At 42.1% G+C, this 27,328-nt stretch overlaps 2 protein-coding genes across 5 annotated transcripts in view; one reads left to right on the top strand and one right to left on the bottom strand.

The window, feature by feature from the left end:
* The window catches only part of THUMPD3 (THUMP domain 3 tRNA guanosine methyltransferase), a 188,941-nt gene that overhangs the window by 77,857 nt on the left and 83,756 nt on the right, over window positions 1-27,328 (bottom strand). The window lies entirely within an intron of this gene.
* SRGAP3 (SLIT-ROBO Rho GTPase activating protein 3) overlaps window positions 18,507-27,328 on the top strand; it is a 218,864-nt gene continuing 210,042 nt past the window's right edge. For all 4 annotated transcript variants that reach the window (XM_081160007.1, XM_081160010.1, XM_081160008.1 and 1 more), the window contains exon 1: window positions 18,507-19,329. In XM_081160007.1, the coding sequence (XP_081016133.1) occupies window positions 19,263-19,329 (67 nt within the window). In that variant the 5' untranslated portion in view covers window positions 18,507-19,262. The remainder of the gene's footprint in view (window positions 19,330-27,328) is intronic.

Raw genomic sequence — 27,328 nt, 5'->3', positions numbered from 1 at the left:
GTTGTTTTAAAAGGATATTAAAAGTTATCACTCACTTAAAGATAGACATATAGACTAATGGAATAAAGAACAGAAAGAAACTCAAAAATATATGATCAAATGACTTCCAATTAGAGTGCTGATACCATTCATTGGGAAAAGGGCAGTCTTTTAACAAATAATTTTGAGAAAACTGGTTATCGACATGCAAAGGAATGAAATTGGACTCTTACCTTACACCATATACAAAAATTACCTCAAAATGGATCAAAAGTCTAAATATAAGAGCTAAAACTATAAAACTCTTAGAAGAAAACATAGGGGAAGACCTTCATGACATTGGATTGGATTTGGCAATGATTTCTTGGATATGACACCAAAAGCCCAGGCAACAAAAGAAAAAAATAGATAAATTGAACTACATAAAAATAAAAAACCTCTGTGCATCGAAGGACACAATTAGCAGAGTGAGAAGGCAACCAACTGAATGAGAGAGAATATTTGCAAATTATATACCTAATAAAGAGTTAATACCCAGAATACATAAAGAACTCCTACAACTCAACAGCAGCAGCAACAACAAAACGACCTGATTAAAAAATGAGCTATGCCCGGCCAAGTGTTGCTCAGCGGTTGAGCATCAACCTAGGATCCAGGAGATCAAGGTTTGATTCCCTGTCAGGGCACATGCTCAGGTTGCGGGCTCGAACCCCAGTCAGGGGTGTGCAGGAGGCAGCCGATCAATGACTCATCATTGATGTTTCTATCTCTCTCCCTCTCCCTTCCTGTCTCTGAAATTAATAAAAACACATGTAAAAAAAAAAAAAGAGCAGTGGACTTGATAGACATTTCTGCAAAGACGTAAAACAAATGGCTAATAAGTACATGGAAAGATTCTCAACATCACAAATCACTGGAGAAATGCCGATCAAAACTGATGAGATATCACTTGACACTCATTAGGATGACTACTATCAAAAAGAAAATAACAATGTTGACAAGAATGTGGAGAAGTTGGAACCTTTGTACACTGTTGGTGGAAATGTGAAATGGTGAAGCCACTGTGAGAAACAGTATGGCAGCTCCTCAAAAAAGTAAACATAGAATTACCATTTCATCTAGCAATTACATTTCTAGCTATATACACACAAGAATTGAAAGCAGGGACTTGAACAAATATTTATGCACCAATATTCATAGCTGCATTACTTGCAATAGCCAAAAGATGGAAGCAACCTAAATGTTCATTGATAGATGAATGGATAAACAAAATGTGGTTTATACATACACTGGATTATTATTTATGCTTTAAAAAGAAAGAATGAAATTCTGACACATGCTACTATATGGATGAACCTTGAGGATATTATGCTAAGTAAAATGTACTAGTCATAAAAGGACTGTATGATTCCACTTATATGAGAGAACTATAGTAGTCAAAATTAGAGACTGAAAGTAGAATAGAGGTTACCAGGAGCTGGGGAATTTAATGGGTATAAAGTTTCAGTTTGGGATATGAAAATGTTCCTGAGATAGATGATGGTGATGGTTGAACAACAGTGTTAATATAGTTAATGTCACTGAATGGTACACTTAAAAGTGGTTAAGATGGTAAATCTTATGTGTATTTTATCACAATTTTTTTAAATTTAAAAAGTTATTATTCAATTAAAAATCATATCACTGTAAAGACTGAGAACATTTTGGACTGTGAAGAGTTGGTGTGATCTAGTGGATTATATGAATGAGCGGTGGGTAAGGTGATTGCTGTCTAAATAATGCAGATTGGACAATGGCTATGATATTGCAGTGGACTCTTGGCAACAGAAATTGTGAAAGTTTTTAGACAAAAACTGTTTGGCAGGGAGCAATGCCTTTAGTTGGATCATTGTTAAACTAAACAAATTTTGGCATTAAGATATCCAAACTCTGGAACTATCATGATTTCTTAATGGAGCAGGTCTGAGACCTTACGTGCAAATGATCTGTTGCGATTACAATGTAAGTGTTGTAGAGATATGAGTACAGTACCTATTTGTTCATTCATTCTTGAGACATTTCCTATGTATTTAATATGTTCCAGGAGACAAGACAGAGGAGTAAGTTCCTAATTCTCTCTACCCTCTGATGTTCTGTGCGTTCTTCTATGGGCATCATGCTTTGGTTGTAGGGTTTATTGTCTTCGATAGCAAGGCTGATATAATGGAAATCCAAGCCTACAAAATGGCACCTTTTGTTCAGTGGGGAAAACAGTTTGTGTGCAGGTTTATGGGACTGCTGTCAGCAACACCACCTGTGAGGGAGTGAGGGCAGCAGGATTAGCTCAATAGGAAACTCTGAAACTGGGATGGTCTTTTAGAGTTGTCCAAAGTGAGGCACGTGGGTAGAGCCACCTATCCTATAGTCACTGGTGCAGGTGCCCAGGGAAGGGGACATAACCTGGAATGAGTAGCTCTCCTTGTGAAGAGCCCTGCAGGGGATCTGAGTGGAGAGCACCCTCATAGACACTACACCAATTCTCTGCTTTTGTCCTCAGGAATTACTGGAACAAGAAGTTGGCCATTTCCTAGAAATACTATCAGCATGAACAAAACAGGAGTTGAGGTTTTGTCTATTTTTTAAAATCTCTTGCTCAAACAATATAGCAGCAGATACAATTTTATTAGATTTTTACCTTCCTGCTGAATTACTTGTTTTTCTTTGCTGTGCTATTATCTGGTCAGTATCCTTATGCACATACCAATTTTATATAGTTATGATTATAGTTATAACATCTATTTGTATATATATAATATTTGTATTATATGTACATAAAAATACAATTTTTCTTGATCACAGTGTTCTTTTTTAAAGTTAAATTTCACACAGAGAAATATACAGATCTTAAATGTATAATTAGATTAATTTGGATAAATGTATACACCTGGGTAACTACCACTCCAGTCAAAGTAAACATTTCCATCACTCTAAAAAGTTCCCCAGTGACCCCTCTGTCAATCCCCACCCCATAGGCAACTGCTGTTCTGATACACTTTTTAAAAAAATATATATATATTTTTATTGATTTCAGAGTAAGGAAAGGAGAGGGAGAGAGAGAGATAGAAACATCAATGATGAGAGAGTCATTGATCGAGCCCACAACCCGGGCATGTGCCCTGACCGGGAATCGAACCCTGATCGCCTGGATCCTAGGTCGATGCTCAACCACTGAGCCACGCCCGGCCGGGCCTGATACACTTTTTTAAAAAAACTGATTTTTGAGAGGGAAGGAGGAAGAGAGAGAGAGGGGGAGAGAAACATCAATGTGAGAGAAATACATTGATCTGTTGCCTCCCATACACATTCTGACCAGGGATGGAACCGACAGCCTGGGTAGGTGCCCTGACTAGGAATCAAATCCACAGCCTTTTTAGTGTACGGACAATGCTCCAACCAACTGAGCCACACTGGCCAAGGCTGTTATGCTAGCATTAACTTTTTTCTCTCTGGTTTTGTTAAGATATAATTGACACAAAGCACTGTATAAGTTTAAGGTGTACAGCGTAGTGACCTGATCTATATATTTTTGAAATGATTACCACAGTAAGTTTAGTTAACATCCATCATTCTATATAGATACAAAAAACTGTTAGGATTTACTTTCTTAACAGCTTTCAAATATAACATCAGTGTTTGCTATCAGCCTGCTATACCTTATGTCCCCCAGTAGTTATTTATTTTATAACTGGAAGTTTGTACCTTTTGACTACCTTTCTCCAATTTCACTGACCGCCCTCCCTGAAGGTCCATCCATGTTGTTATAAATGGCAGGGTTTCCTTTTTATTGCTGAATAATATTCCATTGCATGTAAATAACACAACTTCTTTAGTCATCTGTCAATGGACATTAGGCTATTTCCACGTCTTGGCTATTGTAAACAATGCTGCTGTGAACTTGGGAGTGGAGAGCATATATCTCTTCGACATAGTGTTTTTGTTTCCTTCAGATATATTCCCAGAAGTGAAATTGTTGGATCTTATGGTAGTTCTGTTTTTGATTTTTTTAGGGAACCTTCATACTGTTGGCATCATGGTTGTACTATTTCACAGTTCCATCAACATGGCACAAGGATTTCATTTTTTCCACATCTTCCCCAACATTTGTTATCTTTTGTCTTTGTGATAACAGCCATTGTAGTAGGCACGAGGTGATATCTTGTGGTTTTGATTTGCATTTCCCTGATGATTAGTGATGCTGTGCACCTTTTCTTGTACCTGTTGGCCATTGGCATATGCATCTTCTTTGGAAAAATGTTTATTCAAGTTACTTGCCTATTTTTAAATTGGATTGCTTGTTGTTGTTTTTTTGCTTTTGAGTTGTATGAGTTCTTTATATTTTTTGGCTATTAACCCCTTATCAAATATTTTTTCCCATTCAGTAGGTTGCCTTTTCACTTTGTTGATGGTTTCCTTTGCTGTGCAGACTTTTTTTTAGTTTAGTGCCATCCCATTAGTTAATTTATTATTTAGTTACTTTTTCTTTAGGAGTCATATCCAAAAAAACCATTGCCAAGACTCTGATTTCTATCACCATGGATTAGGTTTGTCTGATTTTGAATTTTACATGGAAGAGAACATAGAAAATTGACACTTTTGACTCACACATATTTAAAAATTTACTACTCATGAATTTTTTTTTGATTGTGAAAAAACATGCCCTTTATCATCAACATTCAATAATATAGTATAATATTGTGTAGCATTAAAAATGATTGTTTTTAGATCCACTTCCTATAGGTAACCAGTGAATCTTGGCATATTTTATTCTAATAGTTGTTCTCAAAGTTTGGTGTCCACACTAACAACATCAGAGAACTTGTTAAAAGTGCAAAATTTCTGTCCTCATCACAAGCCTACTGAATCAGAAACCCTAGGGGTAGGGCCCAGCATTGTGTTTAAAAAGTCCTCCTGCCCAGCCTGGCGTGGCTCAGCGGTTGAGCGTTGACCTGGGATCCAGGCGATCAGGGTTCGATTCCCGGTCAGGGCACATGCCCGGTTGTGGGCTTGATCAGTGACTCTCTCATCATTGATGTTTCTGTCTCTCTCTCTCCCTCTCCCTTCCTCTCTCTGAAATCAATAAAGATATATTAAAAAAAAAAAAAAAAAAAGTCCTCCTGGTGTCTCTAATACATATACATGTATTGGAGAACCATTTCCTTAGAATGTTTTTATTTCCTTTCCTTTTTCTTTCCTAGATGAGATCATGCTATATTCACATTTTTACATTCTGTCATTTCATGTAACAATTTATCAGGAGCAGTACCATGTCATGATAGGTAAAAAAATTTTATGTGGTCTGTAAGTGTGGTAATGATGCTAAATGTGACCTGTTTTCACTTTTGCCTTCTCTTGGGATAATTATTTCCCAGCATGACCACATTCATGGACTGCTTCCTTTACTTGCTGTCATCACCATATAGCATGATGATACTGGAAATGTGTTTGGGTACAATGATTCCAGTTGTACTTGGGAAGATTTACAAGCAGATTTTGTCTCATGTAGAACTGGCAAGTAACAATTTTATCCAGGCAAATAACACAGCAGGCTGACATTTGTGGTTTTCAAATAAGAATCAGTCTCAAGGAGTCTAGGTAGGCAGACACAGCCATGCCTATGGGAGAGGCGACCTCTTGAAGGAAAGATAACTATGTGGCTCTTTGGAGGACACTGCCTGGGTCCTTTGTTCTGGTTGAACAATAACCCTCTCTCTTGCTTCATGACATAGCACTACTGAGGAGCACTGCATCCATTGGTAGACTCAGTTTGGCAGGTTTAACTTTGGTCCACCTTGGAGAATGCCCATTGACTTTTCTTGTCTTGAGATAATATTTATAAGGCTGAAAGAGGAGGGCAAGGAACCTTATCCACAATTGTTCCCAGAGTATAGCCCTCCACATAAAGGCTTTCCTAGTCATCTTACAAGAAACAATCTTTCAAGAGATGGCCTGTGAGGACTCAAATTTGGGAAGTGACTTGCCCAAGGTCACATAGTTGGTGTATGTGAGCCATGCTGTGATTCTAATCCAATCACCTAATTCCAGATTCTGCCTGCTTTCCACTCTGTGTTGCTGCCTCCTGAAGTGTGCATGGTCCTGTTCTTATCCCTGGTGGACAGGGCAGCAGGAAAAGGAGCAGCATCAGACTGTTTCTGAGCAGTAGGTTCCTGTATTGGTGCTTCTGGAGAAAGAGAAGGAAGAAAATGTGAAAGGCAGTGTGAAGGAGTGCAAAAATAAGTGGATTCTGGGACCAGGTTGACCTGATTTAGAATCAGAGCTGAAGCACTTATGGGTTGTGTGACTGTGTTAGTTTTTTATTGCTGAGTAAAAAATTACCCCCAAAATGTGGCATAAGAACATACACATTTAGCTCACTTTCTGAGGATCAAGAATCCAGGTACAGCTCCTCAGGGCCCTCTGCTTTAGGGTCTTTCACAAGGTTGCAGTTGATGTGCCACCTGGTGTTGAGGTCTCATATGAAGACTCAACTGGGGAATGGTATTATATTAGTCAGCTTGGGCTGCCAAAACAAAGTACCAGAGACTGGTTGGCTTAAACAGCACACATTTATGTCTTCACAGTTGTAGAGGCTGGAAGTCTGAGATCAGGGTGCTAGTATGGTGGGCTCTGGTGAGAGCTCTCTTCCTGGCTTGTAGACAGCTGCCTTCTTGCTGTGCCCTCACACGGATGGAGAGAGAGCGAGAGCAAGCTCTCTGGTCTCTCCTTATAAAGACACTAATCCCATCATGGGGCCCTGCCCTCATGATCTCATCTAAATTTAATTACATCCCAAAGGCCCCATCTACAAATAATAGCACTTTGGTGTGTAGGGCTGCAACATACGAGTTTTGGGAGAACACAATGCAGTCCATGGCATATCTGATTCTAAGCTGATTTATGTGGTTGTTGACAGGATTCACGGGTTGTTGGACTGAGAGTCTCAGTTCCTTGCAGCCTGTTAGAGGTCACCCTCAGTTTCTTCTGTGTGGGCCTCTCCAGGAAGGCAGATGACTTAACTTCTCTGAATCCTCCTCTTTTTCACCCTATAAAATGGGGAGAGCTGTAGTTTTCTTAGAGTTGTTATGGGAATTCACTGAGATTTTGTAGAAAATGGCTTTGCGCAGAGTCTGACACATTGTCAGGGCTTCCTATATGCAACTATTGTTACTATTATTATAATTTTTAGAGCATCTGATACTCTGGAACCTAGCTGTTGTCCAGATAGCACTTGGGGATATGCTCCCTGTCCCCTACTATCACATAGAGGCTTCTCAGGTAAAGAATGATTTCTAAACTACAGAGAAAATACAGCTCTTTTCCTGAAGCATCTCCAATGATGTGACTGGTCGTGCTGAGAGATGCGCCAGGGAGCGTAAAGTGGTCAAGTTTTTTGTTGTCCCTCCATATCAGCCTTGCAGAGCAGGTGCATGAGTTTCCTTTCTCACCAATGGAAACCAGACCCCTTATAGCATCCATTGCCTGTGCATGACATGGATTCTCCAGGAAGTTCAACTGGAGCCTCCTTTGTGCAGTTGATCTGTTTGTCTTGTCTCTTAAACCATTGTCTGTTCTGTCTCATATTTGTTACTATCTCAAAGCATCTGTGTCTGCTCCTTTCCTATTTGATCCTGAACACAGTTAACAAGGTGAAGCAATGTTTCTCAGAGGCCTTAGGAGCCATATCTTTCTCAGTCATTGTTTGGGGCTATTACAAGGGGAAGTATAACTTTATTTTATTGCCATGGGATTATGTAGATGTCCTAATCCTCGCTGGGTAAAAATAAGACCAGACTGAATGTCTGTTCCGAATTATCTTTCTGCCTAAATGGAGCCCAGGAGGAACCCGAACTTGCAAAAAATATATTATTCAGCCCGATGTTGATTTCATTTCCTAAAAGAGATTGGGTCCAAATAAGACTTTAATTGAATTCAGCCTCTTGACCCGACACTGACTCGATTCTCCCTCCTAGTGCCTTCCAACATTAGACAGGGGAGGAGGAGGAATAGACAAATAAAGTGACCCACGTGGGTTTATAGGCCGAGCCACTTCCACATTCCATAAAGCCCAAATGACTGTATAGGAAACAGCTGCAGTATTTACTGGGGCCTGGTAAGGCCTCATTACCATCCCACCTCCTCACAGGGGGTGTTCGGCTCCAAATGGAGTGCAGTGGAGGGAGTAATTGTCTCTGCTGCCCTGGCACCTGGTGTTTCTGCCAAATGCCTGAGGTCACTATAGCAAACAACTTCTCCCTCCCCTCTGGGTGGAGGGAGGCCTCAGGCCTGCAGCAAGAGGGGGAGAGCAGTGCCAAGAGGAGGTCAGAAGGGATTTCCTTGTTCATTTGTTCGTATCTTTGTCCATTTACGCAAGAATCATTTATTGCCCACTTACTATCAGGTACTGTTGTAGGCATGTGGGACAAGGTGACAGACGTGGTCCCTGCCTTCTTAGAGCTTACACTCTAGAGCTTCTCTATCCAGTACAACAACCACTACATTTAAATTTAAACTCGTTAAAATAAAGTCGAATACAAAATTCAGTTCTTCAGTCACACTTGCCACATTTCAAGTGCTCAATAAGCTGGTGGCTATTGTGTGGGACAGCACAGGTATAGAACACTTCCACTATCATAGAAAGTGCTATCAGACACACTAGTCTACTGTGGGCGGGGTGTGGAGGGTCTGGAAAGAGTCATTAACTGAACAAACATATACATAAATACGATCACTTTGGATGTGGTGGTACTGTGAAGAAACTAAACTAGAGGAAGGGGTAGAGTTGCCCTTTGAACAGCGTGGTCTGGATGGGTTTCTCTGAGAAGGTGACACATTGGCAAAGGTCCTGGAAGATGCTGAGTGACAGGAAGTCCTTGGAGCCTCCAAGAAGTATAAGAAAGCTACTGTGGCTTGGAGTAGAGAGCCATAGGGAGAGCAGTATGAAATGGGGTCAGAAGCAGGGTAGCGGCCTAATGGTCTGGGGTCATGGGAAAGACTAAGCATATAACTCTTAAGTGGTGGAAAACCATTGCAGGAGTTTTACCAGGGGAGGGGTCATGTGATCTGACTTCCATGTTAAAAGCTTACTGCGGCTCCTGGGTTGATTATGGATGGTAGGGAGGCAGAGGTCCAGGAAGGAGGCTGTTAAAGTTGTCCAGATGAGAGAAGCTGGGGTCTGGTCATCAGGGACAAAGAGATAGCAGCTAACCCCAGACGGGCAGCTCTGCAGTAGATAATTCCTCATCTGAAAATGTAGGGACAGTAATAGTACCCAGTGTGTGGCATTGCTGATACAAGGATACAGTCAACCAATGTTTGTGAAGTACCCAGTCTTCACAGTACAGCAGTACATGGCATTATCTTGTGTAACTTACCTTTGTGTCTCCCCTAAATGATGCTAACAGCCTCTCCTCTGCTTTCTAGTCCTGTCTTGCCTAGTCTAGTCCAGTTTCCACATTGCTTGCTGGGGTTACCTTTTTTGAAAGGCAAATCTGATGAGGTTAGTTCCTTTCAGGGGCTCCCAACTGAACCCAAGCTAAAATTCAAACTTGTTAGCATGTCGCAGGAGGCTCTTCACACCCTGGCCTATGTCTCTCTCCAGCATCATCTCCTCCATTCTCCACAGGAAGCTTGGGTTTCAGCTACACCCATCATCACGTCTCAGCTCATGCTACTTCCTCTGTCCAGAACACTTTTCTCGGACTTGCTGTCTCCAGCTCTCTGTCTTTCTAGGCTCAGCTTAGAAATTTCCACCTGCAAGAAGCTGTCTCTGGCTCTCCAAGTTCAGATCAAGTGCTCTTACCATGAAATCCCATGGAACCCTATACTTCTCCATCACATTGATTTATAATTGCTTGTTTACCTGTCTCCTCCATTAAACTAAGATCTCCATGACAGTTGGACTATGTCTGTTTGGTTCATGATTGTGTCTCACTCTTTGCATGCTTAGCCCATTCGAAGTACTTAAGATACATATGTTGAATGAGTAAGTAAATGAGTTAATAAAAATCTATTTATATTCTTTGGTATAGTTATTTTCTTTGCCTATGCCATTCCTTTTTCCATTATTATTATTTTGAATCTAATAATAGTTGATTTGGGTTTCTTAACCTGAGTGCCTTACCTCAGGCTGCCATAACAAAATACCACAGACTTGGTGGCTTAAACAATAATAATTTGTGTTCCCACAGTTTTGGAGGCTGGAACTCTGAAATTAGGGTATCAGCATGGTTGAGATCTGGTGAGGGCCCTCTTCCTGGATTGCAGATGGCCACCTTCTTGTTGTGTCCTCACATGGCAGAGGAGGGGGGGTGGAGAGAAAGAGCAAGCTCTCTGGTGTCTGTTCTTGAAAGGGCACTAATCCCACCATGAAGCTCCACTCTCAGGACCTCATCTAACCCTAAATACCTCCCAAAGGCCCCACCTTTAAATACCATCACATTGGTTGTTAGGGCTTCAACATATGAATTTAGGGAGGGACACAAACCTTCAGTCCATTACACTGAGACAAGGTGAAAATTTAACATGAGTTCCCTGTTTCTTATTCTGATTTCCTCTAGATCTCTTATGAATCTACTGGCAGTTGATGGCCTGCATGATGTAGTAGAATCAGACGACCAAGTTTAGAGCCCAGCTTCCACATTTATGAATTATAAGACCTTGACCAAGTCACATCATCTCTTGTTTCTTCCAGTACTCCATAGATGGCATTTAAGGTGACCAGGACACACTTGTTAACTGCATACACAGGCTCTGTGGGCACTTTAATAATTTCTCATATCTACGTGATAAGACCTCTCATTCACTATCTCATGTACTCCTTCCAAGAACCGTAAGAAGTCATATTATCCTTCCAGTGCAGAGATGAGGATGCTGAGACTCTGGGAGTCTCTGGTCAGTCTCTTTGTCCTGATCCTGGAACATCCTCACTATGAGCTTGTTTTGTGGTCTCTTTCACTTCCTTACCCCTGTCTTATCTTGAGGATTTATTACCTGGGCAGGCATCTACTGGTCTGCAGGCTTTGGCTTGAATCCTTGTACTGTGGTGTTGTAGTCTGAATGGTTTTGCCCTCCCCTCCCAAAATTCACATGTTGGAATCCTAACACCCAAAGTGATGATGTTAGGAGGTGAGGCCTTTGGGAGATGATTGGGTCATGAGAGTGGAGCCCTTAGAAATGGGATTAGGCCCGGCCGGGCGTGGCTCAGCGTTTGAGCATCGACCTAGGATCCAGGCAATCAGGGTTCGATTCCTGGTCAGGGCACATGCCCAGGTTGCGGGCTCGACCAATGACTCTCTCATCATTGATGTTTCTATCTCTCTCTCCCTCTCCTTTCCTCTCTCTGAAATCAATAAAGATATATTAAAAAAAAAAAAGAAAAAGAAAAAAAAAGAAATGGAATTAGTACCCATATAAAAGAGACTCCTGATAGCTCTTTACTTCCTTCTGCCTTGTGAGGATACCAGAAGTCAGTGACCCGGAAGAAGTCAATGACCCACCTGACCATGGTGGCATCCACATCTTGAACGTCCAGCCTCCAGAACTGTGAGAAATAAATGTTTGTTGTTTATAAGCCACCCAGTCTGTGCTATCTTGTTATAGCAGCTGGAATGAACTAAGACCTCTTGGCCACCTGACAAAACACCCACGACTATGCATTGCTGTGATTACCTCATGCCTCACAATTAAAAACCTTAAAAAGCTATAAGTTTTAAAAAATTTTTATTTTTCCACTACAGTTTACATTCAATATTATTTTGTATTAATTTGATGTGTACAGCATAGTGGTTAGACAAATAAGGCAGAAGTTCTTTAGTGTTGGACTTTTGTAGGGTGAACATGTCATACTTTTCTTCCCTTCCTTTCCAACTGACTGAGAGTAGATAAAGGAGACAGACAGATGAAGATTTTTTATTTATTGAAGAAACACGCATGTGGTACTTACTGGGTGCCAGCCAGCAACTTGCTCAAGGTCATGCAGCTAGTAGGTGGCAGAGCCAGGCTTCCAAACCAGCTCCAGAAATTTCTTGTTATTCTGCTTCTCAAAATGTAACCTTTATTCATGATAAAACTAGACCAAAGGACATGGTTTAGGTCTGTGTCCAAAAGGGCCAGCGAGTTAACTTTTCATCCATGAATGAGACAGGCTCTCCCAGCTAGTTGGGGCCACCACAGGTGTTCTCCACAGGGGCAGAGCTGGCTGTGCTCCTCCTGCAAGGTGGAGAGAGCACAGCAGAAAACACCCTTCCTGTAAGCAGACAGATCCAAAAAGAGAGGCTAAGGAGTGAAATCAGTCTCTCCTCCCTGATTCACCAATTGGCTAAGTCATTTTCCTCCTCTGGGGAGGAGTGAGTGACAGATGGGGAGAGTGGCCAGTGCTCATCTAGCAAAGGTCTCACCAGATGGAATAAGTGTTCCCTTGAACCTTATGGAGGCTGAGAGCCAAAGGCCTCACCATCCTTGAAGTGAGCAACTCTGTTGGTGATGGAGTCAAGGGCTTGGATATTTTAAGGTTCCTCTTTCTGTTTTTTTCAGGATTAGGATTCTGAGGCCTGGCTGTGACTCATGATCCCTGTGGATGGGCAAGGGGACAATTGGGCTGTATAACTGGAAGCGCAGTTCTTGAAAAGCTAGAGGCCTTCTGCTGCATCAGCTGGCAACTCTCCTCAGGCTTAGTGACAGGTTATGATTACTAAGAGACTGACTTCCTTCCTTTTCCTAACAGAGCCAAGTAGGCAGGTACCTGAGACCTGTGAGTTCCTATGTGCACCACAGTGTCTCTCAGTAAAATGTGGCACCTACATGGTTAGGGCAAAGAACACCAGATACAGGGTCAGGTGCCCTGGTTCCTTGCCTGACTTTCCCGTTGGGAAAGTCCTTCAGCTTCCCCATGCCTTCATTTACTCATCTGTAAAATGGGAGTAATATTACCTATCTTAAAGGGCTATGTGAGGATCAAGATGATGGATGTGAAGGTGCTTTATAAACATCAAAGCTGGATATATTTAAGCTGCTTTATTACATTTTCCATGGATCTCTTCTGTGAATTTCCCTTCTTTCCCACATTAAAATTTTTTATTTATTTATTGATTCGAGAGAGAGAGAGAGAGAAACATTGACTTGTTCCATTTATTTATGCATTCATTGGTTAATTCTTGTATGTGCCCTGACCTGGGATTGAACCTGAAACCTTGGTTCATTGGGACAATGCTCTAACCAACTGAGCTACCTGGCCAGGGCTTTCCCACATCCTTTACATAGCAGATACACGTTGATTTTGCCTATCTAGCATCCATTCTTTCTCCTTCTGCAATAGCGCCCTGATCCTCTTTTGGGAATTTCTCTGGCCATGTGGATTGTTTGGAACTGACCCTATCCCATAGCTTCAGGAGCAAATCCATGATCCAGGTCTCACCAAGACATTCTATTCCCCTGGTCACAGTGATTGGTTCAGGGATAGCTGTTCACTCTAGCCTGGGCCAGTTGACCATTCCTGGGACGTTTTCTGGAATTACTGGGAAAGACTCTGCTTTCCTTGCTGGAATTGCCAAGCTGGGGGAATGCAAGCCTGGAGCTGTTGGGGGCCACATTTGCCATCTTACAGGAAGAGCCTGCCACCATACAGGAAAGCAGAATGGAGAGCTGGAGGAAGACACATAGTATCCTGTCGACATGGTTAGAGTCCCTGGATTCAGCCATGCCTGATTCATGTTCATTAGGAATGAGGTTGATTAACATTTCATATGTATTTCCCTTTCTTTGAAGTGTTATTCATATCCTTTACTAATTTTTCTACTGGGCTGTTGTTGTTCTTATAGATTTGAAGGAACATTTTTTAATATTTAATTTTTATTGAGGTAAAAGTTACGTAACATAAAATTAACCATTCACAATTAGCAATTTGTTGACAGTTCAGTGGCATTTAGTACATTCACAATGTTGTACAACCATCACCTCTATCTAGTTCCAGAACATCATCATCACCAAAGAGACCCCATATCCATGAAGCAGTCACTCCCCATTTCCCACCTCCTCCATTCTTCTGCTCTCTGTCTCTATGGGATTATCTATTCTGAATATTTTAAATAATTGGACTCAAACAATATGTGACATTTTATGCCTGTCTTCTTTCACTTAGCATAATGTTTTCAAGGTTCATCCATGTTGTAGCATCATCAGCCTTCATTCTTTTTTTATGGCTGAATAATATTCCATTGTATGGATTAAACCATTTTTAAAAATCTATTCATTTGTTGATGGACATTTGGGTTGTTTCTACTTTTTTGGCTATCATGAACAGTTCTGCTATGAACATTCATGTACAAATATTTGTTTGACTTGTATATCAGGGAAATTAGTATGTCTTTGTATATCAGAGAAATTAGTCCTTGGCCTATGATAGGTGTTGCAAATATTATATTTCAGTTTGCCATTTGTCTTTGACTTGGCTTATGGTGGCTTTTGCCAGGCAGAGTTCTGAAAAAATTGTTATGTAATTGAATCTGTCAGGTGGGTTTTGTGACACAGTTAGGAAGGTCATCCTTATACTTGAGGTTATAAAATAATTCTCCCATCAAAGCTTCCATTTATCCACTCATTTCCTTATCAGTCAGACAGGGATTAAAAACAGCCCCACTTGTCCCCCAGGGTTACTGTGAGTATCAAATAAGAGAAATGATATGAAAGGGCTTTTAAAATAGCAATATATACAAAAAAGCATGTTGTAATCATCACTATTAATTGGATCAAATTCTGGCACTAACTAGCTGAGTTCTGTTTTTTTCTTTCATTTTGTAGAGCAGAGATTGAAGGACAGGATTATTCACTGAGCCGGCCAAGGATACTTCAGTTGGTAGCAACATGGAGAATGTCACAAAAGATGTCAACTCTTATTAGTCATCTTAGGAGGGTTTCATATTTGACCAGAAAAATAAAATTGCCTTAAACCAAAAACTATTCTGGTCCTCTTCCTTCAAATAGTCTTTTTTTTTTTTTTTCTACCAAGAAAAGAAACCAGTTCAGTGGATTTTGTGTAATTCAGCTGTACTTGTAATTTAAACCTCATCAATGGCCACTTGTGACATGCTTTCCTTGTATTTTTAACCCAAATTCTTTAAAAATATATATTTTGTTAATTTTTAGAGAGAGAAGAAGGGAGAGAGAAGAAAGAAACATCAATGTGAGAGCATAACATCAACTGGCTGCCTTCTGCATGCTCTCTACTGGGTATTAAACCTGCAACCTGGGCATGTGCCCTGACTGGGAATTGAACTAGCAAGTTTTTGGTGCACGGAACAATGCCCAACCAACTGAACCACAGCAGCAAGGGCCCAAATTCTTTTTTGTAAATAGCAAACTTTAGGTGGAACATTATCGATTGAAAAAAAATCTCAATATTTAACAGCCGTTATTCGTATGACAATGGCTCTGAGGTAGAATCATGTACTGGTTAAGTCCTTGGGCTCTGATGTTGGTCAGGCCTGGGCTTGAATGTGACTCAGTATCTAGGTGTGTGATCTTGGGCAGATTGCTTTACTGCTCTGTGCCTCTGTTTCCCCACCTGTAAAGCAAGGATGATTATAGCACCTGACCTATTGGGCTGCAGCAGAAGTCAGTGATAAAATCTATATAGCGTGCTTGGCCCAGTGCCTGTATGAAACAAAGGCTCCATAAATACTAGCTATTAGTATAATTCAGGAATATCTAAAAGAATTCAGGAAATGAGCCCAAGGAAAATGGAATGTACCCCCCATCCTGTGGGGTTGGCACACATCAATGGTAGAGCCCCTTTTCCTGCTGCATATCTCATTTATTTTGGGGAGAAATCTGGTTTCTGTTACTGTCATGTGGGGGATGAACATCAGGAATGGCAGTTGGTTCTCATATAGCAAGGAAGAAGTGGCCACATAGAGGGGAGTGTCACAGAAGGGCAGCTGGGAGACTGGGGTAAGCTGTGGGAAGGACTGGAAGGAAAAGGGTGAGGACACTGTGCCAGGGGACCTGCCCAGGTCACATCACCTGTTCTTGGGCAGAAGATTCCCAATGATGTGATTCACTGTGTGCGTTGATATATTTGCCAGGGAAAAACAATTTTCTTTCTTTCCCTTTTTCTTCTTTCCTCTCTTCCTGCTTTTAACCCAGATATCTGTGGGGCCCCAACTCTTGCCCTAGGTCCAGCATGGTTGAGCCCTAAAAAAGAAATAACATCTGTGGGATTTCTGCTATATGCCAGGCACTTTAAATCCCCGATCACATTAGGTCCTGTGCAATGAGTGAGATCATCATCATTTTATAGATGAGGAAACTCTCAGAGAAGGCACAGGAGCTACCTAAGGCCTTCTACAAGCTGGTAAGCGGCAGAGCCAGAATTTAAATCGCCATCTGTCTTACTCCACAATCCAACTTCTGCCATTTAGCACATAACTCTATACCATACTTTGCTTCGAACTCATATGGATTTTTGTGACATTCCTGTGGCTCAGTGCCCTACACATGCGTCTCCCAGAGATATTTGTGGATTTGAAATTTTAGTAATGAAGAGAATAGCTGACATTTACTTGTTCCTGCCTCAAATGGGCAAAAAGCAGGTTAAGTCATTTGCTCTAGTTCTCAGAGCAGATCAGTGGCAGAGCCAGGTAGGGGATCCAGTCTGCTACATGCCGAGGTGTGCAGTGCTAACTCCTACTTTTCTTTGAGAGTCTAGGCTTGAGGCAGGAATGGTAATCTTTGAGCACATCTTTCTTAAGTAACATGTGTGGTATTCTCTGCTTTAAACCAGTCCAAAGGGGAACCTAAGAGGGCCTGAGTATGCCCGTGGGAAGGGTGAGGTGGGGGGGGGGGGTGATGGCAATGACTGTGGGCCAGTTGTGACGTATGAACTTTGTGACCTCCTGTCTCTGGGCACAAAGCTGGAATAAGCCCTGTGATTCAACAGCTGGACTTCTCCCTGTGCTTTCTCCAAGCAGGTCCTGTACGTTCCCATCTGTAGACCTTAGCTCATACTGTTTGCTCCACAGGAATGCCCTGCTGCCCACAACCCCCTAGCCATGCCTGTCTGGGGAAACCCATTACAACTGCCACCCTCTCTAGGAAGCCTCAATGGATTGGCATGGATAATCTATTCATTTCTGAACTTGAGTCAAGTAATTTATTATATATTCAGAAAAGTCAAAGGGAAGACTATTCTGAGAAATTTGTGGAACTACCATTCTCAGGATAATGCATGTTAATGATAATCTTAATATGTGAAATTCCAATGGTCAGTGACCCTATATGGTGCTTGATTTCATTTTCCAATCTTATTCTACCTTAATGGCACGTGAAATGGGTTTCAGCTCTCCAGTAGAATGCAGGAGACTTTGAGCATTTGCATGGGCAGAATCTGGTGTCAGACAGCCTAGGGTTGCATGCTGGTGAACCTATCTGTGCCTCTATTCCTTCATCTGTGAAAGAGGGATACTTATGCTATGTTGTTAGGTTGTTGGGGGATATCATGGGGCAGTAACAATTGCTATCTCTTATTGAGTGCTTCCTATGTGCCAGGCACTGTGCTAAACTTGGCTTTATATTTTTGTTGGCTCCCAAGAGCTCCATCATTCCTGCATCACTCCTCCATCATTCCTCCATCCCCTACCCTGCAATATTTTCTTCCCCATAGCATTTATCATCTTCTGCCATACTAATAATTTTCTTACTCTGTTTATTTTTCATCTGCCCCTTCCAGGGCTTCTTGCCTTGCACAACTCCAGGAGGCACCATTCGCACTGTATTCCGAGTTCTGCACTGGGCTGCTTTTATTAATGTGGTGAATTCTTGGAGTTGTGTGATGTGGAGACCTTGGAGCTCTAGGAGGGCAAAGATTTTTTTTTTCTATTTTGATCATTGCTGTATCCCTGTACCTGGAACAATGCCTGACTTATAGTAAGCTTTCAATAAATATTTGTTGAAAGACAGAATGAAAAAGCTCCCAGAGAGCCCATTTTATTGGTGAGAAAACTGAGGCTCAATGAGTAATTAATTTGCCTAAAGCCCAGCAAGAGACGGAGGCAGCTGGGTGTTTCCAGCGTCCCTGCCCTCAGTGGGTTTGCAAAGCTGCATGTCTGAAATGCCTGACATTGTCCCTGCCACCCTGCAATTTGCTGAACAAATATTAATGAGCTTGCCTACATGGGCCAGCCCCTTGACTCTGCTAGACAATCTCCACAGAGTGACAAATTGTCACATAGCTGTTGCTTTGAGAAATAGGATAAATTGCATGGTGCAAAGAAAAGGTGGACCTTTTAGAGATTTTGGAATAAAATTCCCTAATCCTACTGCTAATGGTAGGAGTTTACAGGGGCCGCTCTGACCTTCCTAGCCCTATTCTTTTTCCTGCTGCCTTCCCTTTTGTGAGCGTCTCTTCCCCTTTTTTGCTTGCAGTGAGTTCTGCTCTCCTGTAGGCTACAATGTGTCAGTTGTTATAAAATCCGGGAGGTGGAGCTTAGTGACGAGGGCGAGGTTGGTGGGGGAGTGCTCAGCCAGCCCTGCAGGGCGAGCAGTCCAGCTCCGGGTTCACCAGAGCTTAAGCCTTGCAGCAGGAGAACTTCCTTCTCGCTCTTCTGGCTTTGATCCTCACTGTACATCAGACCAGAGGCGCTGAAGGGAGGGAGGATGCGAGATGACCGGCCCTTTGGCAACCTGACCATCTCCTTAGCAGAGCCTTGGAAAGCCAGCCAGGGGCTGACTGCACGACCGAGGAGGCGCCGCACCTCTCCTGGATGTGTATTTGTGTGTGTGTGTGAGCGGGTGAGTGGGTGTGAGTGAGGGAGGGTGTGTGTGTGTGTGTGTGTGTGCGCGCGCGCGTGTGCCTTGTGACTTTGTGTATGTGTGTGTCCAGATGAGTGTGCGAGTGCACTCGTGAGAGTGTGTGTGTGTGTGTGTGTATGTGAGCGAGTGCTCTTGATTATTATTTTTTGTAAGAAAAACCTTGAAAATCTGGGGCAGGTTACCGTGCTCCTTGGTTGGTGATTCTTCTTTTGCAAGAGGAGGTGACCAGACCAAGTGACTAGAGACATTTTTCGGCGAGTAAAGAGAATTTTCCTTCCAGAAGGAGAGGGATTTTTCTCCTGGCTCTGCAGCCAAGTAAAAGAGATTAGCCCCTAAACCTGTGAAATCGACCAGAGCCGTGTGATTACCAGGGCTTGAGAGAGAATACGGGAAGAAAAGGAGAAATAAATTAAATAGCCTGCCAGTGCCTTTGGCCACGTTGGAAGATGTCATCTCAAACTAAGTTCAAGAAAGACAAAGAGATCATTGCTGAGTATGAAGCCCAAATAAAAGGTGAGATGCGGGCTGGGGAGTCATGCCTCCCCCCCCCTTTCCTTATTCCCTTGCTTTGGCTCCCCCCCTTCCTCCCTGCCATGATGAAATGTTGTTATGCATCAATAATCTTATTGTGAGGAGAAACAGTGGCAGCTGTACAAGTCCAGACTGGTTTCAACTGCAGAGAGCGCTGGTGCTGGGTGTATGGATTATGGAGCGGCAGCGATCACTGCATTGCAGGTGTGCGAGGAGAATCCGACCCCGGCTTTAGGAGTGTCTTGGATACTCCATCATCTTGGCTGTGACATGTCACTCTAAGGCCATTTTGACAGTCACACCTTCCCCCTCCTAAAAGTCCCTTAACATGGTTTCTATTTTTTATGGTCTGCTATGTTTTTTCTTTCTCCTTTATGTTGTTGCTTTGCCTCTGCGCCTTTCTCTGGGCTGGAATTCACATGCATGTGCATAGGGAAGTAGCTCAGGGAGGCTGCACTGCTTTGTCGGAGTCTCTTGGCTGGCCTGGGTTGCAATGGATTAGCTGTTACGGTGCATATTGATCCAAACTAACGCAGGCATCTAGGTATAAAGAGGGAGCTTGGTGCAGAAAATGTATTCTCTTGCAGTGTGCAGCCCCAGTCACCTTTCATGCACTAGTGTTTAGGGTCATCAGCTTTCATTCAAAGGCAACAGCTCAGTGCGCTGTGTAGGCTGGTAGGCGCTGCCTGGCTTTCGTGGTGCCAGGGGAGACCTGCTAGGCGGGTGAGATGACCTCTGGCTGCTTGTTCCAGCTTTGGTGCCACTGGGCACACACCCCTCTCAGAAGCCGCTTCCTAAATCCACACTAGCAAGGCGAAATAGGACACTGGACACAATCGCTAGACAGATGCAGGCGGAACCCTCATTCAGGCCAGGCTTCTCCCACCCTCAGGAGCTCTAGGCTTAGCTTTGGCAAGGAAAACCTAAAAGCACCATTCACCATGCTCACCCTTTCTCTGAGGTTGTACCCACCCTTAGGGAAGCCAGGGCTTGCCCCTTTTAGCAACTGTTTTCTTTCTGGTCACAGTTCTTGCTGCGACACAGGGTGTGTTGTGGCCTGTCATAGAAAGAGTAAAGACAGAATACATCTTCAGTGAATGTTGATGCCTCCCCTTGAGGTGATGAGTGGACTATTGAGCAAGTTGGTTATTTGGAGCTCAGGCGATCTGAGGTTGCCACACCTTCTAGGTGCTGCTGCAGCTAAAGACTCAGTGACCCAGGAAGGCGGTCACCTCCCCAGGAACAGTGGGAGGCTGGGCAGTCACAGCTGCTGTACACGCTTCAGATGCTTGGGAAACTTTGGGAGGGGAGCAGTCATCAGGGGAGAGCTTTGGTTTTTTTCCAGTCTCGCCAACTGTCTTGTTCCTTTTAGTTCTGGTCGACCCTCGCATGCTAATCACCTCTGGGTAGACCCCAGGGTGAAATAAGCAGAAAACCCTCTGGTCTCCCTTTTAGTTTTCAGTTCAGTGTAGAAAACAGTGACGTATGATGTTTCAGCCTTGCTGAAAATTTAGAAACAAGCCCTGGTCAGAGATTTGAATTCACCTGACTACTCAATACAAAAGCCCAGTTATGGAGTTTATGTTTTCTAAGACTAATTGGTCTGATTTTTTTTTTTAAAACTGAGGTTCCAATGAAAAATGCCATAATAGAGAAGAGGATGCTGAGTTTTGGACAGGCTGGGGTTTTTATAAGCATTGTCTTGGTAGGAAATGTGCTGATAACTTTGAAGGATTGCTACCACTGGGCCCGTGAACTTTGCTGGAAGATCTGTTAAGCATTTATTGCTCTGGCTGATTCTTTTACTCTTTACATTTCACCTTTTATTTTAACAACTAATTTGCAAGTACAAGGTAATGCATTTCAGCAGGAAATTTGCCCAAATGATCTTGTCTCTTCAGACTCTAAACGCCTCTGCATTCTAGTTACAGGAGTTTAAATTTATTCCTATAGCTTTGACACCCACACGATTAAGGCCAGGATGCTGTTGTGCCCCAAACCATCTGGAATCTTTTCTTTCAATAATTCTGTGTTCATCATCATTATAATTATTGTGTGTACAGGGCTCTCCAGTTTCTGTGGCTCACTACCAGACATCACTAATCTTGGTCTACACAGGTACAGAAAGTGTTCATATGCACTCAGTTTTAGAGATGAGGAAACTGAGGCTTCATAATGTTTAATGACTAGCCCAAGGTCACAAGACTGGAAATGTGAAGGCAACTGGTTTTCTGCCAGGCCCAGTATTCCCTGGTACGTAGTTTGCCGGCAACTGCCCCTGGAAGGGTTGATGTCAGTAGCAGATGGCAGTTTTGTGGTGGGGCTGGCTGCCTCTTGATGGCATTCCATTGTCTTCCCTCTTTGATCCCTTGCCTTTGTTGCTTGCCTTTGAAGAATGTTTGACCAATCACTAAAAATAATGCCTGATGCCAGTTACCTTTTTCCCTGGGTAGCATTTGACCAATTTGTTGCAAATACCCCATCTAGTTAGACATATTTTTTACTCTGTGAATTCTGTGAGGGGAACTTTTGATTTTTAAATATGATACTGAGTTCTTTGTAAATGTACTCTCTTTTATCTCTTTGTGAAGAATTAATTAACCTAACAAAGGGAATGTTTTAAAGCAGTTTTCCTTCCTGTTGTAAAAAATTTCAGACTCATGCCTTCTCTTGCTTCATCAGATACTTGAATTCCTTTGATTAAATACCTGCAATGCAGTAGTATACCATATGTTTGCTCATTTCCAGTGATGGGGAACTCACCACCTCCAAAGCCCACATACTCTATCTTTGGACCGCTCTGGCTGTTTTAAGTGGTTAGGTTAAATAAGTCTCTCATCCATTTATTGGTTCTACAATATCTGCCTCTTGGGGCTTCATAGGACAAGAAAGATGCTTCTTCCCCACCACTGCCCATTGGATGTTTGGAGACTGATCATAGCCCCTGGACTATGATTATCCTCCTTTGCTGATTTACAGTATTTCACTGCTGCTTATCTTCACTCTCCTTTGAATCTTCTGTATCCTGGGTTGCAAACTCCAGTGCCGCTGGGTGGTTGGCAGGTAGAATAAATGAGTGATGATGGACAAGGAAGATGATTTGTGGCAACTGGTCCACTACCTCAGCGAGGGCAACATAAGAAGGGGTGGTGGTGATTATGATGGGCCAGAGAGCACAGGTCCTTTACTCTCATGTCAACTACCTGGATTCAACCAGTTGACCATTTAAAAATGTAAGCCAGCCAGGTCTTTCCATTTTTCAACAGATGCCAGAAATCTGGATGAGAGCTTTATGCTTTTAAAGAGGTTTTGCCAAATAGACTTCCAAAAGAGGATATTATCAAAAGCATTCTTCAAGAGTGGTACTGAGTTCTAAATGAGATCCTCTAGATGTGATCAGAGAAAGACAACAACTATTCACGTCTCTTATGCTGTATGTAATGCTTTTATTAATATAGCTCAAGGGTTGAATTAGCCTTTTTACTGCCCACCCGTCACTGCACTATATATATTTATATCTGCTATATTTCTTCAAACCACTAGGCTAGGATCCTTATCAGAGAGAAGGAAAATGAAATGAATTTAATATGATTTGTTCTTAGTGACCCTGTGCTGGCTCCAAATGGACAGTACTTCCTGTCTGAGGTGCTCACAAATGTCCCTTTACAAATCTGTTCAAGAACCTTGCCTGAGAGTGACATCATATTCTCTAGCCGGGAACTGGCAAGTTATAACTTGTTCCCCTTTTGAAATTAGAACATTTGCCCATCTACAGCTTTTTGGCACCTGTCCTATTTTTCACAATTCCCTCAAAGACCACTGATAGTGTTTGGTAATCTTATTTGCATGCGTTTTCAGTATCTTGGGCTCTAATTCATCTTGCTGTCAGACATAATGGTCTGTTCTACATTTATTCAGAATTCCCATTTCCATTTCAACCTAATGGAAAATTGAAATAGAAATGCAGTGATTGACTTTAGTGTTTTATTTTTTATTACATACCTTTAATCATTTTAGTCTATCTTAATAGCAAAACTCTAATTTTGGGGAAGAAAAGCAGGTATTGAAGAATATTACAGAGAATGCATTCATTTATGCATTCATTCAGTAAACATTGAGTATCTACTTTGTTCTTAGATTTGTGCTGGGTGTTGCGAGAGATGCAAAGTATATGATACATTCTTGGCTTCCTAAGAATTTTCTTGGAATATGGTGATAAAATCAGTGAAGAAAATAAAAACAACACAAAACACAAAAAACTTCTGATTGAGCACCAGATGGCTCAGTTTTAAAGAGTGTGCAGTAGAGTGATTGGACAACCTCCTTCAGAACCCTTAGATGCTTTCAACAGGATTCAATGGGAATGCAGCCTGGGTTGGGGAAGCAATGGGGAGTCATGGGGACTGTGGCTAATTAGGAAGCTCACCTAGAGGAGGCAGCCATTGCTCAGCTTCAGTCTGTTATGGCCATGAAATGTGAGCCCAGAATGGTCAGTTCTTTCAGTGTTTCAAGGGAATCTTCATTATCATTCATTCATTCACTTTCCCATTCATTTAGTGATTTTAAAACAAAATTACCTGATTTTTATTTTAAAAAATTCTTATTAAAATTAAACTGTAAGCATTCTTTATATGTTCTTCATACAAGTCCCTTATCAGATATATATGATTTGCAAATATTTTCTCCCATTCTGTGGGTTGTCTTTACACTTTTTCAATGGTGTCCTTTGAAGCACAAAAGTTTTTCATTTTTGTGAAGTTCAGATTATTCATTTTTAAAATTTTTCCTCATACTTTTGGTGTCACATCTAAGAATTCTTTGCCAAATCCAAGGCCGTGAAGACAATCTCCTGATTTTTAAATGGCAGCTCAGATAAAAAACAACAACAACACACACACACAACACTGCAGTGTCTGAACAAACTTGTCAGCAGGACAGTTTGAGCTCATGGCTCACCAGTTTGCAACTTCTGGCCTACAAGGTGAAGTCTGTATAAAGTCTTGGTGATGGGGCCTCAGCCAGTTTTCCTGTTTCATTTTCAGGTGTTTTCTCTATAATAGGCCTATGCTCTTATAACCACATTAGATCAATCCATTGTCTCTGAATTTTACATATCCTCTTCTACCTCCCAATCTTTCCCTGTTTGTGCCTTTGTTCTGCTTAAAATGTTTCCCTCTCATCCCTCCTCTTTTTGTCTCACCAACTCCTAACCATCCTTTAATGCCAGCTCCAATGATACCCTCTTTCATGATGTCTTCCTAACTCTCCTAGGTAGAATTAGTGGTTCCCGCACATCTGGCCTTCTATTCTGAGCCTTACTATCCTTTATTACAATCTTGTGTTTAGTCCTTTGCCTATGAACTCTTGAGGGGCAGAAATACTTACGTTGATCTTTGTTTCCCAATGTGCTTAACACACGATTGGTTGAGGGAATGGCTGATAAGAAGTTTTACTCTTATAACTCGTGGCTCAAGCAGTTATTTTCTTTGTAGCTTGTCTTAGCTCCAGCTGCTATAACAAAATACCATGGACTGAGTGGCTTAAACAACAGACATTTATTTATCACAATTCTGGAGGCTGGGAAGTCAAAGATCAAGGTGCCAGCAGACACAATTCCTAGTGAGAGCTCACTTCCTGGCTTGTAGATGGTTGCCTTCTTGCTGTGTGCTCACATGGTCTTTCCTTGGTGTGTGATGAGAGAGCTCTAGTTCTCTGTCTTTCTCTTCTTATAAGGGCACTAATCCCACTGGGAGGGCATCACCCTCGTGATCTCGTCTAGTCCTAATCACCTTTCAAGGCCCCACCTACCCCAAAATACCATCGTACTGGGGGTTAGAGCTTTGACATTTGGATTTGGGGAGGGGGGACACAAACATTTATCTTATGATAACACCCATACCTTCTGTACAACTGAAAACAGGGGTTTTATTGGTAAAAGAAATATTCTTCATGATTTGCTGAATTCCCTTCTTTGTCCCTGATAGGGGAGATGTTTATTAGTAGGGATTTGGTGAAGGCTGATATGTTGAAAGCCAAGGGAATGTTTGATGAGCTGATGTTTGTCAAAGTCAGGGTGGGGTGTGGCTGAGGAGCACTGTATTTCAGGTGCCTCCCACTCTGGGGGAATCATTGGACCTGGTGTTCTACATTGGCCATTTCTGGAGTTTTCCCCACTAACATTTATATGTTAGGGATGACCTTTCCTTTCCAGAAATCTCTATCATTCATTCATTCATTCATTCACTCTCCCATTCATTTAGTGATTGTTATAAGACATGCTTCAGGCTATACAGCTTTATTTAGCAGTGGGAGGTAATTATTTTTTATTTAGCTCTAGGTCTCAGTCATGTAGTCAGTATCTCATTTTGTGATCTCAATAATTCTGAGAGATAGTCATTATTAGTCCCATTTTATAGATTAAAGGCTAAAGTTTGGGGAAACAAAGTAAATTCATAAGATTACACAGCAAACAGTGGCAGAGCTAGTGTAAACCAGAGTCTTCTTGACTTCTGGGAGGCACAATGCACACACCAAGGCAATGTGGCTCTGAAACCCCAGGGTTTCTTCCTTGGGGAGCCAGTCTGGGATGGGTCTTAATCTTTGACTTCCTACACTTTCTAACAATTTCACACTCCTTCTTATCCAACCTCTCCTAGTCCCCACTTGATGTCCCCTAGTTGTGTCAGGTCCCTTCACTCCTACCCCAGGGAGTCATCTTTGGAGAACTAGCCGACTGGAAAAACCCCTGTAGACTTGACAGAGGCTGATAAATCTACCTCCACCAACCTGGAAATATAGAAACAGAAATCTTAGGTGTCTTCTAATCCAACTCTCCCACTTTTTTTCCCCAGATGTGGAAACTGATGTTCAGAGAAGGGCTCTGGCTAGCAGACACTTCTAGACCATATTTCCACGAGGGCAAAAGCTCTATCTGCTTGGTTTATTGCTGTGGCCTCCTATCTGGCATCTGATTGGCGATCAATAAATGTATGGAGTTGAATTGCTCCGGTGGGTGGGGCAAGCCCTGATGGTGGTTTCACCTGTAGATGCTTCATTCCTGATGGCTTGTTGGTGTTTATAAAATATTTTGGCCCACTAGGACATGTTGCCGGGAGGCAGAACTGAGTGGTACCTTGGAAAACAGAATGAGGCAAGTATATGACGGGGTAAGGATTGGAGAGATCAGGAGGAGAAGAGGTTAGACTGGTTCAGAAACTGGTCCCTTCCTTGTAGGTGACAGGGGTTGACCTTTTTTTTTTTTTTTTTTATCCTCACCTGAGGATATTTTTTTTTCATTTTATGTTTGGAGTAGTGTCCTCTGAGATGTATTCTGTGAGACTGGATATAAAGAAGCTTTGGGTGAAAAAAAATAGTTTTGTGGTCAAATAGGTTTTGGACGTTTTAGCATAAATTGAATGAAATAAGTTTGTTTCCCACAGTACTTCTGGGAACCTTGAATGTGTTAAGTGAATCTCCAAGAAGGGATCATGGGCTTTCTTCAAACTTATTTCATCTTATAGACCCTTTTCATGGAACATCTCTGAAGACTCTGTTCCTAAGATTACATTTTGGAAAATGTCAGGCTACATGGTTTGCGGATTATCCAGATTCTTTCTCTTTTTGCCCATTTCCCTAATTTTTATACTTCTTTCAGAGGACAGTTTGAAGAGGGGAAGAGGTAAAACAAATGCGTATGCAGCTCAGCTAAGTGATATCAGTGTGCTGTTTTAAGGTCACTTAGAAAATGTGGGTTTTGACATTTCCAATTACAGAGCGCTCAACCATTGATTTAAATGGTAATTTGGTGACAGCTCACCCCTGATCAATATGCGTGGCATGCACACATGTACCCATCTGTGCGTGACAGTAAGGGGGTGCACTAGGCTGCGGGCAGTGTTCAAGGGGGCCTTGAATGGACCTTGGTGCTGCCCCTGGGATTGCACAGTTGGTGCCAGAAGATAATGGTGCAGATGAACACAGA

This window comes from Miniopterus schreibersii, assembly GCF_964146895.1.
Source record: "Miniopterus schreibersii genome assembly, chromosome: 15".
NCBI lineage: Eukaryota > Metazoa > Chordata > Mammalia > Chiroptera > Miniopteridae > Miniopterus > Miniopterus schreibersii.
This window is presented reverse-complemented; position numbering and strand designations above follow the sequence as displayed.